This window comes from Danio rerio, chromosome 13 (genome assembly GCF_049306965.1).
Source record: "Danio rerio strain Tuebingen ecotype United States chromosome 13, GRCz12tu, whole genome shotgun sequence".
In the NCBI taxonomy this organism is placed as follows: domain Eukaryota; kingdom Metazoa; phylum Chordata; class Actinopteri; order Cypriniformes; family Danionidae; genus Danio; species Danio rerio.
Window position 1 is genome coordinate 9,749,996 of NC_133188.1, and position 15,936 is coordinate 9,765,931.

The 15,936-nt window shown below is 37.9% G+C and overlaps 1 protein-coding gene and 1 long non-coding RNA gene across 5 annotated transcripts in view; one reads left to right on the forward strand and one right to left on the reverse strand.

The window, feature by feature from the left end:
• The window catches only part of LOC101884142 (uncharacterized), a 17,269-nt gene extending 5,188 nt beyond the window's left edge, over positions 1–12,081 (reverse strand). For all 3 annotated transcript variants that reach the window (XR_012389156.1, XM_073920689.1, XM_073920688.1), the window contains exons 1-13: positions 11,852–12,081; positions 11,426–11,770; positions 10,984–11,343; positions 9,281–9,382; positions 9,065–9,160; positions 8,879–8,980; positions 6,123–6,209; positions 5,855–6,016; positions 2,188–2,274; positions 1,974–2,108; positions 1,447–1,539; positions 1,257–1,340; positions 1,013–1,105 (exon numbers count right to left, since the gene is read on the reverse strand). Coding sequence is in view for 2 of the 3 variants with exons in the window: in XM_073920689.1 (XP_073776790.1) it covers positions 1,013–1,105; positions 1,257–1,340; positions 1,447–1,539; positions 1,974–2,108; positions 2,188–2,274; positions 5,855–6,016; positions 6,123–6,209; positions 8,879–8,980; positions 9,065–9,160; positions 9,281–9,382; positions 10,984–11,343; positions 11,426–11,770; positions 11,852–11,903 (1,798 nt within the window). In the remaining variant the exon portion in view is untranslated. The remainder of the gene's footprint in view (positions 1–1,012; positions 1,106–1,256; positions 1,341–1,446; positions 1,540–1,973; positions 2,109–2,187; positions 2,275–5,854; positions 6,017–6,122; positions 6,210–8,878; positions 8,981–9,064; positions 9,161–9,280; positions 9,383–10,983; positions 11,344–11,425; positions 11,771–11,851) is intronic.
• Positions 1–12,413, forward strand: part of LOC141377133 (uncharacterized) — a 25,790-nt gene extending 13,377 nt beyond the window's left edge. Inside the window, exons 3-4 of one of the 2 annotated variants that reach the window (XR_012389158.1) lie at positions 5,124–5,300; positions 11,011–12,413. This is a non-coding gene — a long non-coding RNA (uncharacterized lncRNA). Of the gene's footprint in view, positions 1–5,123; positions 5,301–11,010 lie in introns of those variants that run through there. The other variant, XR_012389157.1, reaches the window with a different exon arrangement.
• The last annotated feature ends 3,523 nt before the right edge of the window (positions 12,414–15,936 follow it).

The window sequence follows — 15,936 nt, forward strand, 5'->3', positions numbered from 1 at the left end:
CTGGAAAAAGTCTTATTTGTTTTATTTCTACTAGAATAAAAGCAGTTTTGAATTTTTTAAAAACTATTTTTGGGACAATATTATTAGCCCCTTTAAGCTAATTTTTTTCGATCGTGTACAGAACAAACCATCGTTATAGAATAACTTGACTAATTACCCTAACCAGCCTAGTTCACCTTATTAACCTAGGTAAGCCTTTAAATGTCACTTTAAGCTGTATAGAAGTGTCTTGAAAAATATCAAGTAAAATATTATTTACTGACATCATGACAAAGATAAAATAAATCAGTTATTAGAAATAGGTTTTTAAAACTATTATGCTTAGAAATGTGTTAAAACAATCTTCCCTCCATTAAACAGAAATTGGAGAAAAAAAATAAACAGGGGTGATGATAATTCAGGGGGGCTAATAATTCTGACTTCAATTGTATGTGCAGATTGTGTCCACTCCTCTTTATAAGACCGTTCTCTAAATCTATCTGATAATCTCTGTGATTGCTGTTTAAAATCTTCATCTCCAATTTAGTTATGGAAAAAAAAGTTTATTGTCCAAGTTTGTCAAACTGCCAGATCTTCTATGAAGCTCATCACCTCACATAATTGACTTATTACCTCAATCTGGCAACATTGCTTACAATAATGTTGGACAGTTGATTTCTGCGCAGTTGGTTGATGTGGGATTTGAACAGTGTTGGTTGCAACATCAGTAATAGAACACAAACTGTCAAATAAAGTTGTTATTTTTGTTTTATGTGTGCAAAAATGACTCTAGTAGCTTGATAATCCTCAGATTTACCCACTCAAGAAACTGTTCTTGGGTCAAGGCCGTTGCTGTCCTATAGAGAATGAGGGAGATCTCGGATTTCACCTAAAACATCTTAATTTATGTTCTGAAAATGAACAAAGGTCTCAAGGTTTTGGAACAGCATGAGGGTGAGTAATTAATAGCATGATGTTCATTTTTTTGGATGAACTAAGCATTTAAAGAGTATTTTTAGACCACAACACTTACATGTCTGTAGTATTAATTCTGTTGCAAGAGAAATTGAGTTGACCACTGGTAGACCCGCTGCCCCATACATGAACAAAGCAGTGTAAATTGCATCTGCAAATGTACAAATATTGCATAACTGTAAAAAGAATGGCACTACTGCATTAAGATGAACATTTAAGATTAACTGATTACATTAATAGAACTAAGAATGTTTTTGGCTCAAGAAAAAAAAATGTCTGGCTGTTAGTGTATTGATGTTTACCAGGAACTGTTCTGGAGAATCGTTGAGGTGCAATAGCAGTGAAGATATGGAGCAGAACTGTGACAAAGATCCATCCGAAACGCTCTGTAATCAAGGACACATTTAGGCTACATTAGAGATCAAAGTAAGCAATTTGTATATCTGAAAAAAATAAGCCAACTACGATTGCTGACATTTGATAGAAGCTTACCATTACTATACTCCAGAATAATGCTGAGAAAGTATAAAATAAGTCCACTGTGCCCGATGAGCATAACAACCATGACAGTGACCCAAACTAAATCTGAGAAAAAGATATAGAAAAAAAAAGATGATCACTGATCGAGTCTGCATCTTTAATTGAAAAACAAGTTTAATTTAAACACACATAAAGAGTGAAAAACAGAGACTTTTTAAAAATATATATAACAAGTGGTTTAAATGTTCATTTTATTTGACCTTAAAAGAATAGTTCACTCAAAAAAATGAACATTTTCTCACCATTTACTCACATCCAAGTGTTTTAAAATGTACACTTTATTTTTCATTTCAACACAAAACAAGATATTCTGAAGATTGTTGGAAACCAGAAGAATGTAAGTCAAACAGGTTTGGAACAAGGGGAAGATCAGTAAATGATGACAGAATTTTCATTGCTGAACTATCCATTTAATACTCAATAGAAACATAGAATTATCATTTTGATTTTCGACATGAACAAGACGCATCAAAACTTACAACATCTCCATTTGAGATCATAAAGTTGTTTTCTGTCAAGTTTTGAACGGCGTTTCTTAATTGCTGGAATGGGAAGAACTATGATTGATATAGCAGCAGAAATGGCCCCAAAGGCATATATTGTTGTGATCATGGCTGAAAATAAAAACAGACACACATTGTAATTAAATAAATATCTAAGAGACAGATACTCAGAGAACAGAGTGTTACTTACATTCTTTAACCCTTGATGAGGGTCTAAAGAAGAGGAGACGCATTTGAAGAAGGTTGCTCACCTCCATGAAAACATGTCCTAATGAATCTACATGAGAGCAACAGACCATGCATTTATGCTAATTTTAAGTTGTGGGCTGTTAACTGACACATTTGATCTTCAACCCCTGCAAGAATGATTTCTACTTCCACTAATGTCTCCTTAAAGCAGGGCTCGGCAACCTTTGTGACTAAAAGAGTCATTTTTGGAGTAGTGTCTGTCTGAAGTTTGCAAGACAGTGGCATAACATGAAGGGGCGTAACTTGCAGTTATCCGGATCCATGTGTCAAAATTATGTTGTCAGCAAGATGGTGCTACACCCATCAGTTATTAAAGTCTACATCTACTCCACACCTAAACCCAACCATCAAAGCTATTAACATCTACACTTACCACAACTCTAAACCCAACCATCACAGTTGTTAACGTCTGCTACTTCCCCAATCCTAAACCCAACCATCAGTTATTAACGTCTGCACCTTCCCCAATCCTAAACCCAAGCATCAGTTATTAACGTCTGCACCTTCCCCAATCCTAAACCCAAGCATCAGTTATTAACGTCTGCACCTTCCCCAATCCTAAACCCAAGCATCAGTTATTAACGTCTGCACCTTCCCCATTCCTAAACCCAAGCATCAGTTATTAACGTCTACACCTTCCCTATTCCTAAACCCAAGCATCAGTTATTAACGTCTGCACCTTCCCCATTCCTAAACCCAAGCATCAGTTATTAACGTCTACACCTTCCCCAATCCTTAACCTAACTATCACAGTTATTAACGTCTACACCTACCCCGACTCTAAACCCAACCATCATAGTTATTAACATCTACACTTTCCCCAAACCTTAACCCAAGTATCACAGTTATTAACGTCTACACCTTCCCCAATCCTAAACACAACCATTATAGTTATTAAAGTCTACATCTTTCCAAAACATAACCCAAGCATAATAGTTGTTAATGTCTACACCTTCCCTACCCTAAACCCAACCATCATAGTTATTAATGGATACACCTTCCCCAATCCTAAACCCAACCATTATAGTTATTGACGTCTACACCTTCCCCAAACCTCAACCCAACTATCACAGTTATTAAAATCTACACCTACCCCAACTCTAAACCCAACCATCATAGTTATTAACATCTACACTTCCCCAAACCTTAACCCAAGTATTAGTTATTAACGTCTACACCTTCCCCAATCCTAAACACAACCATTATAGTTATTAAAGTCTACATCTTACCAAAACATAACCCAAGCATATTAGTTGTTAACGTCTACACCTTCCCTACCCTAAACCCAACCATCATAGTTATCAACGTCTACACCTTCCCTACCCTAAACCCAACCATTATAGTTATTAACGTCTACACCTTCCCCAAACCTTAACCCAACCATCACAGTTATTAACATCTACACCTTCCCCAAACCTTAACCCAAGTATCACAGTTATTAATGTCTACACCTTCCCCAATCCTAAACACAACCATTATATTTATTAATGTCTACATCTTTACCAAACATAACCCAAGCATAATACTTATTAACGTCTACACCTTTCCTACCCTAAACCCAACCATCATCGTTATTACATCTACACCTTCCCCAAACCTAAACCCAACGTCACAGTTATTAACGTCTACACCTTCCCCAATCTCAAACCCAACCGTCACAGTTATTAACGTCTACACCTACCCCAACCCTAAACCCAACCATTAAAGTTTTTTAACATACAGCCGCAAGTTGCGGAGGCTTTCATACCGGACACGCTCGCCATTGTACAGTTATTTGCAGCTTGTTGGACATCACTTTTACCTGTGAACACTTATTTGGTTCTTATTTCAATTGCTTAACTGAAATGAATGAATACTTTGTAAAGTTTTGTGTCTGCTTTAAATATTGGTTTCTGATTTCCCAATAAAGAACCCAGTGCTTTTGATGCCTCAAGAGGCTTGAAACTATAATAAAGAAAAAATGTGTTTAAAAGAATGTTGAACTTATTTCTGAAAAGCTATGTGTAAGTGCGCTAAACAAAGTTCACTCTTCCTGACAAACATCTTGACAATGTAATGCATAATTTTCTGTTTATTTTCAACGCCAAAAACATTCAATCTTCATTTTAATACCAGTAAAGCGACAGTGCTAATGCAAAGTTCAAATACTTAAAATAGACCCCTGTTTTAGTGTATACAGCTGTTCATGGTGGTTTTTCAGTCAGTCATTCATTTTCTATTCGGCTTAGTCCCTTTATTAATCTGGGGTCGCCACAGTGGAATGAACCGCCAACTTATCCCGCATATGTTTTACACAGCGGATGCCCTTCCAGCTGCAACCCATCACTGGGAAACATCCATATACTCTCTTTTACACGCATACACTACAGACAATTTAGCCTACCCAATTCACCTGTACCGCATGTCTTTGGACTTGTGGGGGAAACCGGAGCACCCGAAGGAAACCCAGGTGAACATGGGGAGAACATGCAAACTCCACATAGAAACGCCTACTGACATGGTGGTTATAAAAATTATAAATATAAAAACTGGACAAGGCATAAGACACATATAATGGTAACGTCATTATAATATGCAGAGAACTTTCATAATTTTATACACATTCATGGGGTCATCAAAGTATGCTTTTGTTTGTTGTGAACATGACATACTATGCCTTTTCAGCAGAAAATATGTGCAGGGTCTTCATGTGGCATAATGCTTCCTCAAAGTCACTGTGACAAACATTTACTGTATGTTTGGCATAAGAAAGCATTGTCTTGTTGTCGTCTAAGCATATTTCACACATTGCTAGCCTTGATTTAGCATGTGGTTAACATGTTTTAACATGGTGCTATCATGAATTACCTTTTAGTTTGAATGTTTTCTTTTACATAGGGCGAGGCAGTGGCGTAGTAGGCAGTGCTGTCACCTCAGCAAGAAGGTCGCTGGTTCGGACCTCGACTCAGATTGCGTTTCTGTGAGGAGTTTGCATGTTCTCCCTGCATTCGCGTGGGTTTCCTCCGGGTGCTCCAGTTTTCCCCACAGTCCATAGACATGCTACAGGTGAATTGGGTAAGCTAAATTGACCATAGTGTATGAGTGTGGCAGGCCCATACTACAGGCTGGCCAGAAGGTTCAAAAAAAAATTTTTTATCATATGGACATGTTCCAAAAAGAGCCGACCCCGTGAAGAAAAAGAAGTTTTCTTTTACATGTTGCTACCATAATTTAACATTATTTGAACAGTGGCTAACATTATTTTGTGTTAAATGCAGAGTACAAAAGGGGTATGGGTCACCACCTGGCCACATGTCACTTGCCTTTCCTTTCCTTTTGTTAATGTTTAATCGTTTGGGCCAAATAAAGTCTGTTTCTTTTTATAGCTTGACCATCCCATTTAAACCCACAAGTCTAATCAGTTATAAAATGTTTAATATATCAAGTCTGAACATGCAGAAGGTTTGGCCTGAATTTTGTAGTCATTTCTTGAGACCTTGAGGAAAATATTCATTTAGAAATTTGATCCAAGAAGAAGGAGCAGCAGCAGCTCAAAACCTAAATCAATTCACTTTCTCAAGCCAAAATGATTCTTATTAGCAAGTAAAATGTACAGAATTCTTACATACCTGTTATAAATCGATAAGAAAAGTTGATATTAAAATAAAGGGCAAAGAAAACGTGGCTTAAAGCTTGAAGAAAAACTGGCATGGATGACAGCACGATAATTACAATACTGAGAAGCAGCACTTCAGTCCACTCAGAGGAATTCCACAGCTCATGAAGGACAGCTGCAAAAGATAAGACAAGTGTTAGACATAATAAATGTATTTTGTGGAATACTATGCAAAATTATACATTAAACGAGTATATTAAATGAACAAATGATCTAATTACCTGAGCAAAATGCAGTAGAAATCATAAGAAAAGCAACAGGGATCCCCATAAATTCAATAACTTTTTGGATGACAGCAGGAAAATCAACTGGGGAGGAATGGAATAAGGCAACAATTTAAAGTCAAATTTATCCTTAAAGGTAAACTATTTCATAAAAAATAAAACCCTATTAAGTTACATTTACACATTATCGCAAATTGATGACATAGTTCAATTTAACAGTCTCTAATTGCTGTAGAAATTAAAGGCAATTTAGGAAACGTGCAGATAGAGACACTCTTTTTATTTTAAGTGATTGTTGACTTGAAAAAGTCTGGTTCTTCTCCCCTGACTACTGGCATCAACACGGTACATTTGCTGACAAAACTACTGCTATACGAATACTTTCTCTTTTTCAGACTAGTTTTGTAAACGATGTATAAATAGATTGCCATATCTACCTAAAAAAATAGCAGCTCTTCATTTTACATTGTGCCATTGTACATAATCTACAATAAATACAAAAGAGTCAAGCTTTAAACAGCAAAATTATCAAAACGTTTTTTTTTTAACAAGATGCTAATGTTCTAATCCAATTCAATGGTCTATGCTAAGCTAATGTTGCTCTCGCCAGACTCTGTGATCGGCCGAATGGATAAAAAAATGGTAAAACTCAAATGTTTAGCTTTAGGGCACTTGTCGTTGAATGTTTCAGATTAGAAATTTATACAAATTTTGCAGATTAGCATTTCAGACAACCAAATACATACCATGTTTTAATTATCTTAAAGGAATGGTCCACTATATTATATTTTAAACTTCAGTTGATGTGTAATGTAGCTGTGTGAACATAAACAACATCTCTGAATGTAAGACTCTCAAACTTCAATGCAAAGGGAGACACTGGCTTTTACAGGGTTAGCTTAGCAAAGCCTACAGTGAATGAGGTTTAGAGAATACAAAAAAATGCATCCAGGCTAGTGAGATCACAAACACTACAGCTTATGTTCCAGAGAATTATAATAATAATAATAATAATATATATATATCTAGCATTTGACAACGGAGAACTTCCAGAATCTCTTTCAGTTCAGTGCTGGATTCGGTTAAAACTCCTCCAACAGACGAAGCTGTGGACTGTTAGCCACAACCTGTAAGTGTTTTTATTTGTTAAAATTTATCAACCACAGGCACAGTTTCTAGTGTTAACGAGGACGTAAACAAGGATGTAAACAACGGAGGGTTGGGCGTTGGAGATGGTGTTTGACAGAGTGCGCACGACGTGATGCGGTGGTGAGGGGTGAAGCGTGCGCGACTTATTTGAGGACCGGGAGGGTGATGCGAGCTTTCCGGGATATTATCACTCATTTGCAGGCATCCAGGAGTCTCTATGCATTTCCGGGAGACTCCCGGAACTTCCCGGAGACTTGGGATGTCTGAATATCACGTTTAACAACTATAGTGAGACGTGATCCAGCGGTACATCCTGGATAAACTGTCCGACGTTCACTGCTCATTAAAGCTCAGACGAACGCATGTGTGTGGCTGTGTGTGGTTACGTAATGTGCATTTTCAGTGGACAGAGGGCTGTTCAGAAATGCTAGGTAAAACACGGTGTGGATGTGGATAATTTCGTTCTAAAATGCCATTTTAACACTAAGACGTATTAGTGTAATTGAGGCCTAAGTGTGTATTTTTCGCAAGCTGGTTTGCAACGGGGGCGGGCCGGAGGATCGGCGATGCCGGCTCAGCATCGTGTTGTCTTTTGGCCATTGGCAATCGTCTATCGGCCCCACCCTAGTGTGAGTATGCCCTATAATTTAGAGAGCAGGTGTGAGCTGTGTGCTCTTTATTTTTGTCTGATTCAAGCAGCTAAGGCTGCTAACAGCTGCTTTGAGCCTCTGACCGGACTGTTTACACAGCGCAAAAATCACACACTTCTAGGGGAGTGACGTGGAGCCAATCTTCGAATCCCAGCATTATGTAGCGAACCAATCAGAGCCTCTTGAGGGCGGGCCTTTCAGAGGAACTAGGAAACATGAGTCATTTTCATGTTAGTTGACTAGCAGTACATAATCAAAGTAAAATAACGTGATTTTCTACAAGTGAAGCATGAGCACACATTGCTTCGCATCTTATAAGCACAACCAAGCTTAAAAATACACTGTGACCACCCCTTTAAATCACCTCTCTTCTCTATTCTGATACTTGGTTTGACCATTAGCAGGTAATCTTGACCACATCTACATGTTTAAATGCAGTGAGATTCTGTGATTGGCTGGCTGATTTTTAGATATTTACATTTATAAGTGATTGAGCATGCGAATTTAATAAAGTATCTGATAAGTGTGTAATGCACAATCAAATCCGCTTGTTAAGTGTGATGTCACGCAAAGAGGCTTCCGGGTTCAAGCGCTATATCAAACTGTATGGGGAGACTCAAATAGTAATAATAAACGTTTACAAAGTGATTTAATATTTTCGAAAATCAAGATCGCAATGTATATATCCATACCTAATATCCAATGGTTAGAAAGTGATTCATTTTTTTATAGAAATTGTAAAAATTTTGGTATTTGTGATGCAGGAAGCCCAGAGATTGTCGTGTACACTATGACTTTATATAAAATTCAATTTAATGTGTGATATGACTAAAAAGGGCTCATAAACATTTTCTCAATTCAAATGAGTGGCATCTTGAACCCGGAAACATTATTACATACGTCACCACTTAACAAGCGGATAGGTTTTTTTTTTGTTAAAATACAGACACATACCAGAAACGGTTGTGTTCCAATTAAAATACGGAGCCATAAGGAATAATAAAATGATCCTCATCAGATTAACTGTCGCACACATTGTTACCTCAATGACAGACCCTGAGGGAAATAGAGACCAAGCAAATGTCAGAAAAATGTTTTGCTCAAAGTGCATGGAGATTTAGAAAAGTTCAAGATGCTTACCTTCAATTACTCCCCACAGAATAAATGCAACACATAAACAGACGTTGGGACAAACGACTTGCAAATAATTCATGTACATGGCTTTTGTCCCAGTATCTGTGGAAGAACATAACCGTGTGCCTTTTAGTTTTTTATTAATTTACATACAGTAGATTTAAAATGGATCTAAACATTTAATCAAATGTTGTACGTATAACATTTAAATGCTTCTCTTACCTTTTTTGGTTATGTAGATTGTTATTGGAATACTTAAGCCAAAAGTCATCAAGAGGGAAATACAACAAAGCATCAGTGTAATGATGTGTAGAGCTGACAGTCCTACAGTACATGAGAGACACAAGATGATTTTACTGATATCCTTTTGTAATTATCATTTCAGATTTAAGAGTAGCTTTATTATGAACTCTAAAGCAGGGCCCACTACACTCTGTACTGGAGGTGCCCTGTTTTAGCTCCAACTGTTTAATTTTGCTGTATTTTGGAGATTACTCTAATAAATAAAATAAGTAAGCTGACCAGAGTTCTTACGGGGAGAAGACTTTATTAAAGACAATAGTGCAGTTCCTCAGCAGTGATGTTAACTCGTCGGTCTTCAATTAACTTAACCCAAAGTAATGTCTGTGAGACAGTACTTTATACTAGCATCAAACAAACCATTCTGTGTTTAAGGCCGTACTCACACTAGGTACAGTTGCCTCGAACCGGGCCAAAGCACGCTTGTCCCCCCTCCCGTCTCCCCCGACGTCCCGCACTCAGTTCAGTGAGAAGCACGCTCTCACTCAGCAGCACAATGGAGATTTCTCTAGTTATATCGTTTCAGTTGTTTGATATTCAGAGACATGCAGTCAAATATTTCGCCGAACAGTCCTTAGGGATGCGGGGACACGCAGTCAGATATTTTGCCGAACAGATCCGCCACTTTTGCCGCTCATAAACAATAATAAAGCTCTCGTGCAGCAGGAATGAGGAGGTCTGCTGAAGCCGCGCAGCTGTCGTGCTGTGAGGAGTTCTCATCTTTAATAAACTATGGCAGTTTGCGTTCACTGAACAGTAAGAATGATTAATAAATCCATATGAAACAGATTATAAAGTCACATCTCGCTTTCAGTTTCGGGCTTTGGCGCGTTTTGCACTCAAGTGTACCGCGCCAAAACCCAAGTGAACCGCGCTCAGGCACACCTCTTCCAACGGGGCCAGGGCCGGCCAAGTGAACCGTGCTTGAGCCCGATTCAGCGCACTCACACTTCTCAAACGATCCGGGAAACGGGCCTGGGCACGGTACGGATGGCATAGTGTGAGTACGCCCTAAGAGGCTTAGCAGGGCCCTCTTATCAGATGTTTCAGCTGTTGTTTTGCTAATACCCATTGAGATTGTAAAAGGGTCATTAAATTCACACCTATCAGTTTGTGGGGGTTGAGGCACAGGTCACCCCATCATATCACATCAGAGTTTAATCAATGTAAATGCAACTGAACTAAAACGCACATAATCTTTCACAACCTACTTACTCCAAACACTAACTAGGGTCTTACTAGGTATTCTTATAACACTCAGGCAGGTGTGTTGAGAAGACTTCAAACAAAACTCAGCAGGACACCGGCCCTCCAGTACCAAGTTTTCTATATTGTTTGTCCACAAGCTGTGAACAACGAAACAGGCACAATATGTCAATGCATTTACCATTAGGTCAGCAGTGTCAAACTCTTGCAGCTTGGCACAGTTTAGTTCAACTCTAATTAAACACACCAAATCGTACCAATTGAGCTCTTCAAGAACTGAGTTTAATACCCCTGCACTAGGCTATTGGCACCGTTGTGCTTCTTAATGTTTTTTTCTAAATAAACAATCAATTGAATGCATCCTCGCTGAATAGCAGCCCCCCTAAACATCTCATGAATAGATTTGTCAATTAACTTACCTAGCTGCCCTATTTCCACTGTTGCAGATCTCACAGAATATTCGGTATGGACTTCACAAATGTATTTGCCCTTGTCTGCAGTCTGGACGTTTTTTAATCTCATTGAGAAGTTGCCTTTGGGAAACTGTTCTCTGAAAAACTCGACTCTGTCCCTGTAAAACCTGTCAGACGATCCTGTGAGTATTGTCCCGTTTTGGAAAAGTAAGACAGGAATGATGTCTGACCGCTTGTCCATCTTCTTCCACGAGACTTCATCGAAGTGTTCAGGAGGAATGTGCGAGTCGACCATGCAATTTAAAACCACATCCTCACCAACACGAGCAAACAGAATCTGATCTTCTCCTGTCACAACTACACGCTCTGTTAACAAAACATGATTAATCAATGCAATTTTCAAAACCGGCATGTTTAAAGATAAAGTTTTAATTATTCGAACACTCACCCACATACTGAATTGTAACATAAGTTTCTCCAACCTCCAGATAGGAGTAAACTACACATTTGTAGCTACCAGCATCTGCAACTGTTATGTTTTCTAAAAGGAGTGAAAAGTTTCCCTTAAGGACCTGCTCAGAAAAAAACCCTGCTCTGCCTCTGTAAGACTGATACTGAGCCTCAGGTTTGTCCTCTCCATTCTGAAACAAGTGCACCAGTTCTTCTTTATCCGTCCTTTTCCATTCGACCTCCAGCACATCCAAAGGTAAAGGTGTTTCAACAAAACAAGGCAAAATCATGGAGCTTCCAAGCTGTGCGACCAGAGGCTGAGCAGGTCCTCGAACCAAAATCCCTTTAAAAAAAGAAACATGGGATAAGGGTTAATTCCAAAGCACATACTCAAGTCAGAACTGAGCAAATATGTAATCCTTACCTTCAGATGCAAGAAGAGCTGCTGCTGCTATCAAGACGTTGAACACATACATGTTGAAAGTGCACAATTATAAAAGCTGCCAAGAGTAAAAATCAAACCTCAGGTCTTGATGGAACGGACTACATCCTGATATGACTAAAACACAAGGTTGAATTCAAGTTCTTTCCACTTTCATTTTATTTGAGTTGTGCAACATGACCTTTGACTGCTTGATGCACGCTATAACTCTCACACAGAAACAAGAGCAACTGACTTTTATTGTTTGGTTTAGCACCAGATTTATCTCAGGAAATCCCCGACAGAGCAGAGATCGATTACCTCTCATTGTTCCCTGACTGAAAGTAACTCTGTCAGTTAATAAGTGGTAGAGATTTGCAAAGATGTCCCAATTTTTGTAAAGAACAACAACAAAGAAAAGGTTATTTTCTTCTGCAATCATTTTAAAGGATGGTTTACCCAAAAATGAAAATTCGTGGAAAACAAGTCGCCATTCGCCATTTTCCACTTGTCAAAACTAGCCTGAATTTCTTTCTGTTGAATTCAAAGAAATATTGTTCCATAGTAGTTTTTTCCCAGCATTCTTCATAATCACTTGTTTTGTTTATAACAGAAGAAATGTATGAAAGTTTAGAATCACCTGAGTGTGTAAATGGCAGTGTTGGGGAGTAACTAGCTGCATGCAACGGCGTTACGTAATTTTTGTTTATTGCTTTTTTTTTTTATATAGCTATTTTTTAGGGGTTTTAAGCTTTATTGATAGGACAGTAAGGATATACAAACAGGAAAGTGGGGGGAGCAGAGATAGGGGAAGGATCGGCAAAGGACCTCGACTTGGGAATTGAACTCGGGTCGATGCACTAACCACTAGGCCAGTGGTTCTCAAAATTTTTTCATCAAGTACCACCTCAGAAATTTTTTTTTCTCTAAAAGTACCACCAAAATGAGCAGTACTCAAATACAGTAGCGTTGTAGGCCCAGTAAAGTAGCTACAACTCTGCAAAGTAAATAAAAACATGGCAGATTACCTCAGGAACAAAGGCTATATGTCATATATGGCACATTATATACATAATTTTGATACATTTTAAAAATATTTGTAGCATGTACATGACATGTTTCATTCCTCCGCGTACCACTAGAAGGAAGCCCACGTACCACTGGTGGTACACGTACCACAGTTTGGGAAACCACTGCACTAGGCTATTGGCGCCAACTGGCATTACATAATTTAATGACAAAATAAATGTAAGAGTAATTTGTGACAGTTACTGAGAAAAAAAAAAAGTGTAATCAAATTAGTTACTTATGAAAATATTGAAGATTACAAATGGGGATCCATCAAAAAAAACTCTAAAAATCTGGGATCTGTTGAATAATATTGATTTACCTGTTTTTTATATGCGCGATGCCTTCTGCTAAGGCCATTTATTAAAGCGCTGCTATTCTGATGCTTTTGATTGGTTTTCCGCACTACGTCTACCAATTATGATAATCTTTGCTGCTGAAGCTGCCACCATGGCGAGTGATTAAAAAAGCATTTCATTGCTGAAAATTTAAAAACAATTTCACCCTAATATCCGAGTAGGGCACAAATATAACAGTTCAGTGCATTTGTTTACCAGCTGTTAAAATACTTTTGACATCAAAGGCTTCAATGTCGAACCCAAGGAAGCATCTGCAAAAGGTAAAAGTAAAGTTATGAGCGTGCAGATATATATATATATATATATATATATATATATATATATATATATATATATATATATATATATATATATATATATATATAAAAACACCTTTCATTTCGAACTACATACTGTATTATGACTCACAAAGTTATCAATTTGTGAAATTCAGGGGACCAATAGGCTCCTTTGGTCAAAGCAATTTTATTACATTAACAATGTTGGGCAACTAGCTTAACTTCATTTCTCAGTAGCGTAGATACTTTATAAATCAAACAGCTTTTCAGTAGCAAAGCTATTTTATTAGTGAAGTAGCTTATTGCACTACAGGTCCTGATGCCCAATTCTAATTTTGTTAGCCTTGTAACTTGGACTTCACACCTTTCCTAATCATTTCAATTTATGTTATACCTCTGGCATTGAAATAAACAAGTGTCACAGTTAAACTAGTCTTTTTTAAAAATTAACATTACGTAAGGATTCACAAATCCAGAGACATGACCCTCACACATGGACGCGTGTTCGCACTATTGTAAGGTCCACCCAGTTGGCTCAATGAAGGTGTCCAGTGCACACTGTTGTTTCAGTTTAATTTCAACTCAAATCTGACTCCAATATGAATATGAAGTGGTTTAGAATATTAATATATTTATCTATCGTTTTATCTTACATTAATCATAAAACATTAAGATTATATCAATATATAATTTAGATAAGGGGTGACATGGTGGCACAGTAGGTAGTGCTGTAGCCTCCAAGTCAGAAGGTCGCTGGTTTGAGCCTCGGCTGGGTCAGTTGGTGTTTCTGTGTGGAGTTTGCATGTTCTCCCTGCGCTCGCATAGGTTTCCTCCAGGTGCTCCGGGTTCCCCCACAGTTTAAAGACATGTGGTACAGGTGAATTGGGTGGGCTAAATTGTCCGTAGTGTACGAGTGTGAATGAGTGTGTATGGAAGTTTTCCAGAGATGGGTTGCAGCTGAAAGGGCATCCGCTGCGTAAAACATGCTGGATAAGATGGCGGTTCATTTCGATGTGGCGACCCCGGATTAATAAAGGGACCAAGCCGAAAAGAAAATGAATTAATTAATTCAGATACACGTTTAAACCTTTTGCCTTTACTTTTGCCGATGGTGTCCCTCACAATTATTGAACAGAGGTAATTCACTAATACTCTTAGATGGCTGCTCCAATGCTTGCAGCAAAAAAAAAAAAGTATTTTTGATTAGTCCCCTTTAAATGTACTTCCTTGAGTTAAGACGATATCATTTCTAATCAGAGGTCAAGGTCATTATGTAATGGACTACAGTTCTCTATTATGACTTTGGTTTAGCCAAGCTCATGGTTTCCCATGGACACTTAATTTAGAATAACATTACTTTCAAACAAGGGTCAGGCACCCTATCTAGGTTAGTCGTGCAACTGTTGCACTAGATGGAAATAACTCCGTTTCCACTTAAGTACACTCGAATCCATATCAAGAGTCAGTCGGATCCCTAAAATACAAAGAAGTGCGGAAAATAAGAATACAGCATAATCTAGTAAAATGAATAATGACAGACTAAGCAGAATACGTTCAAACATAATATAATAGTCAGGTAAATATGATGCCAATTATGCAGTCAATTCATAAACAATCAATACAAGACATCGAATTCTCAAAGATAGATCGAAGATCAAAGGTTGCACACCTGATTTCAAAATATACATAGTATAGAGCATGAGAGCTCCACACTACAGGCTGATCTGGTTACAGAACCGCCCCAAACATCTTAAAACTTTCCCTCAAGTAGTCAAAGCAAGGATCTCCTTTAAGGAGCATTTAGTGGCATGTTAGATCTGAAAAGTTTCTGCCTATAGGAAAGTAAGGGTAATTACAAGTGAAGACCCCTAGGTAAAGGCACACCCTTAGCAGTGGGTCAAGAGATACCCGACATTATACATCTATTATTTTGATTATGTCCATTATTGAGGGAATGAGACCATTGTCTCAGTCGCACTGAGACATTTCAAATGATATCAAACAAACTTGATGGATAAAGTCACTTGGATTGATATTGAACATTCAAACTTTGAAATGACCATTCTGTGCGAGTTGAATGAACAGGAGGGTGAGGTTGCGGGAGATGCTCTAATGTAATTGAAGGAAAGGGGAGGAGTTAACTTTCCCGCATTACCACCTGGTCAGTGTGGAGCTGATTGTCTGTGTTTCCAGCCTCACAGTATCTGTGGTATTCTTTGGTCAATTTCTTTATTTTTAGATACACAACAGTTAAGTAATTTGTTTATAAAGTACCCTCCAATCACGTTTACTGTAACAGTTTTTCAATATTTAAATCATAAATGTCATAATATAAATGTGAAGTTTGTAGTGTGCTATCAGCAGAACAAAACAAAATAATCCA